The 2,526-nt window shown below is 37.5% G+C and overlaps 1 protein-coding gene across 1 annotated transcript; it reads right to left on the reverse strand.

The window, feature by feature from the left end:
- Window positions 1-224: 224 nt before the first annotated feature.
- On the reverse strand, window positions 225-1,019 carry LOC137817978 (uncharacterized). Its single transcript, XM_068621204.1, has one exon. The coding sequence runs from the start codon at window positions 1,017-1,019 to the stop codon at window positions 225-227; it is 795 nt and encodes a 264-aa protein (XP_068477305.1).
- Between the last annotated feature and the right edge of the window lie 1,507 nt (window positions 1,020-2,526).

Consider the following 2,526-nt stretch of genomic DNA (forward strand, 5'->3'; position numbering starts at 1 on the left):
TCTCCGGTCTCTCCCCCTCTCAAACCTCTCCCGGGGCTTAACTTCATTCTTGTATTTCCCCCTCGGATGAAATGTTTCAACTGCCCCACATGGATCAATTCTTCTATTCTGTCTTTCAACCCAATGCATTCTTCTGTATGATGACCATGATTTTTATGATTCTCACAATGCTTGGTGCGATCTGCTCTCTCTGGTGTTCTTGCTTTTCTTGGTGGTGGTATTATTTATGCTGCCATGGCTTCCTGTAAAACTCTTGCTCTGTTTATATTCAAAGGTGTGTATTGTTGGAATTTTCGGCTTCTAAACTCTTCTCGGGCTCTTCTAGCCATAGGTGCACTTTCTCTTTCCATAACCCTTTTCTCACCTCCATCAACCCTCACTTGGTTTCGGAACTCTCTCAGTTCTTCCATCTGCATAAATTTTGATGCTCGTTGCCTTAGTTCATCCAGATTAGTCGCGGGTTTTTTGCAAAGGCTATCGGCAAATGGTCCCGATTTTAGTGTTATTATCATATGATGCATGGTAACCTCTGGGCTGAGATTTCGAATCCCCAAGGTGACCTTTCCAAAGCGTTCCATGAACATTCTCAACGACTCTCCCTTCTCTTGTCTTATGTTTACCAAGGCAATTGATGTTAAATGATGAGGGCGACTAGTTGCAAACTGAGCACCAAACTTTTCCACCAATGTATCGAAACAATCGACGCTCAAAGGTGGGAGGCGTGTGAACCAACTCAATGCTGCTCCTTTCAGGGTCGTAGGGAACACTCTACACATAACAACATCATTCCACGTATATAAGTTGATCTGAGTGGTATATATTGCAATATGTTCATCAGGGTCTGTACTTCCGTCATATTTGTCAATGGTCAAATTTTTCCAATTGTCAGGTAATGGAGTATTATTAACTATAACATCATAGAACGGATGCTTTCTGGAAGATGCTCCTGCAAAAAACTCCAGAGTTTTCAAGCAATCTTCTCTTAGTTTGGGAACTTTCGTTGTGATGCAGCCTTTCATTCATTTGTGCTCTAGGCTGAATGATTTCGAAGGATGAATTCAAAATTGTTTCCTCTTGTAATTTTCTCCTGATATGAGCATTTGATGCACCACATCAGACAAGGAATATTCATCTTCATTAACGCTAATATGGTATCAGAGCTCTTCATTTTGCGCTTCTCTCTGATCTTTATTTCCCCCCTTTGTTGTTCTTGATTATCTTTTTTTTTTCTCTTTCAAAATCTTTATTGGGTTTAAAAATCTCTTAGGCAATGTTTAATGAAAACCCTAGTCTTAATAGTAGTCACACCATTACATGCAATTTTTGTGGTAAATATGGTCATACTGAGGTTGTTTGTTTTTGCAAAGTGGGTTTTCCTTCTAGTAATGTTAAAACCTCAAAGTTTTCTTCTACTAGAAAAGTCTGCACTTTTTGTAATCGTCTTGGCCACATTGTCGACACCTGTTATAAAAAGCATGGGTTCCCTCCTGGCTACAAATTCACCAATTAGACATCCCAAGCCAATAATATGATTACTACTGACACTTTTTCTGAGCTTTTTTCTAAAGAACAAGATATAAAGAGGATTCAACTTACATCACAGCAGTGTCAATTCCTTACCAACATTTTGCGTCAGCAAAACCTTGAGGATCCTGCCTCTCACACTCAAATTAATCAAGTTGGCACCTTCTCTGCGGATGAAATCCCCAATACTGAGCATTCTTCAACAGGTAAGTTTCTCTCTTCACTATCTGCTATTAAAGAATCTTGGATTATTGATTCTGGTGTCACGGATCATGTTTGTCACAATTTGAACTGGCTTGTACCTTATCACTACCTTACCTGCTTCTAGTCGTTCTAAACCGCATTGTTTTGCTCTTTTTATTAATTGTAATATCACAGACAAAACATTGTGGCATTATAAACTACGACACCCTTCACTTGAAAGATTACATGTCTTAAGCAAACAATACTCTTTTATTACTGTTGATACTCGTCATGTATGTGACACTTGTAGTCGTGCAAAATAGAGAAAACTTCCTTTCACTTTAAGTAATACTGTTACCTCTGCTATTTTTAATCTTGTACACTTTGATATTTGGGGACCATGTTCCATAATCTCTATGCAAGGTTTTCGTTATTTCTTGACTATTGTTGATGATAACTCGCGTTATACTTGGGTTATTATGCTGCATAACAAATCTGAAGTGCATCAGCACATCATTGACTTCACTGTTTTCGTTAAAAATCATTTCAAAACTAATATCAAAACGATTCGTACTGACAATGATGTTGAGTTTGCTATGTCAAATTTTTATGCTTCAAAGGGAATTATACATCAAAAATCTTGTGTTGAAACACCACAACAAAATGGCATTGTAGAACGTAAACATCAACACATACTAAATGTAACCCAAGGTTTACTTTTTCAAGCAAATCTTCCTCCTATTTTTTGGGAATTTGCTGTAAATCATGATGTTTTCTTAATAAATGTTATTCCTACTCAATTACTTAATAACATCACTC

This window comes from Phaseolus vulgaris, chromosome 10 (assembly GCF_051622355.1).
Source record: "Phaseolus vulgaris cultivar YP4 chromosome 10, ASM5162235v1, whole genome shotgun sequence".
NCBI classification, from domain to species: domain Eukaryota; kingdom Viridiplantae; phylum Streptophyta; class Magnoliopsida; order Fabales; family Fabaceae; genus Phaseolus; species Phaseolus vulgaris.

What these genes read in the sequence shown, in the direction of transcription:
- LOC137817978 (XM_068621204.1), bottom strand. Translation starts at nt 1,019, where the DNA reads ATGAAAGGCTGCATCACAACGAAAGTTCCCAAACTAAGAGAAGATTGC.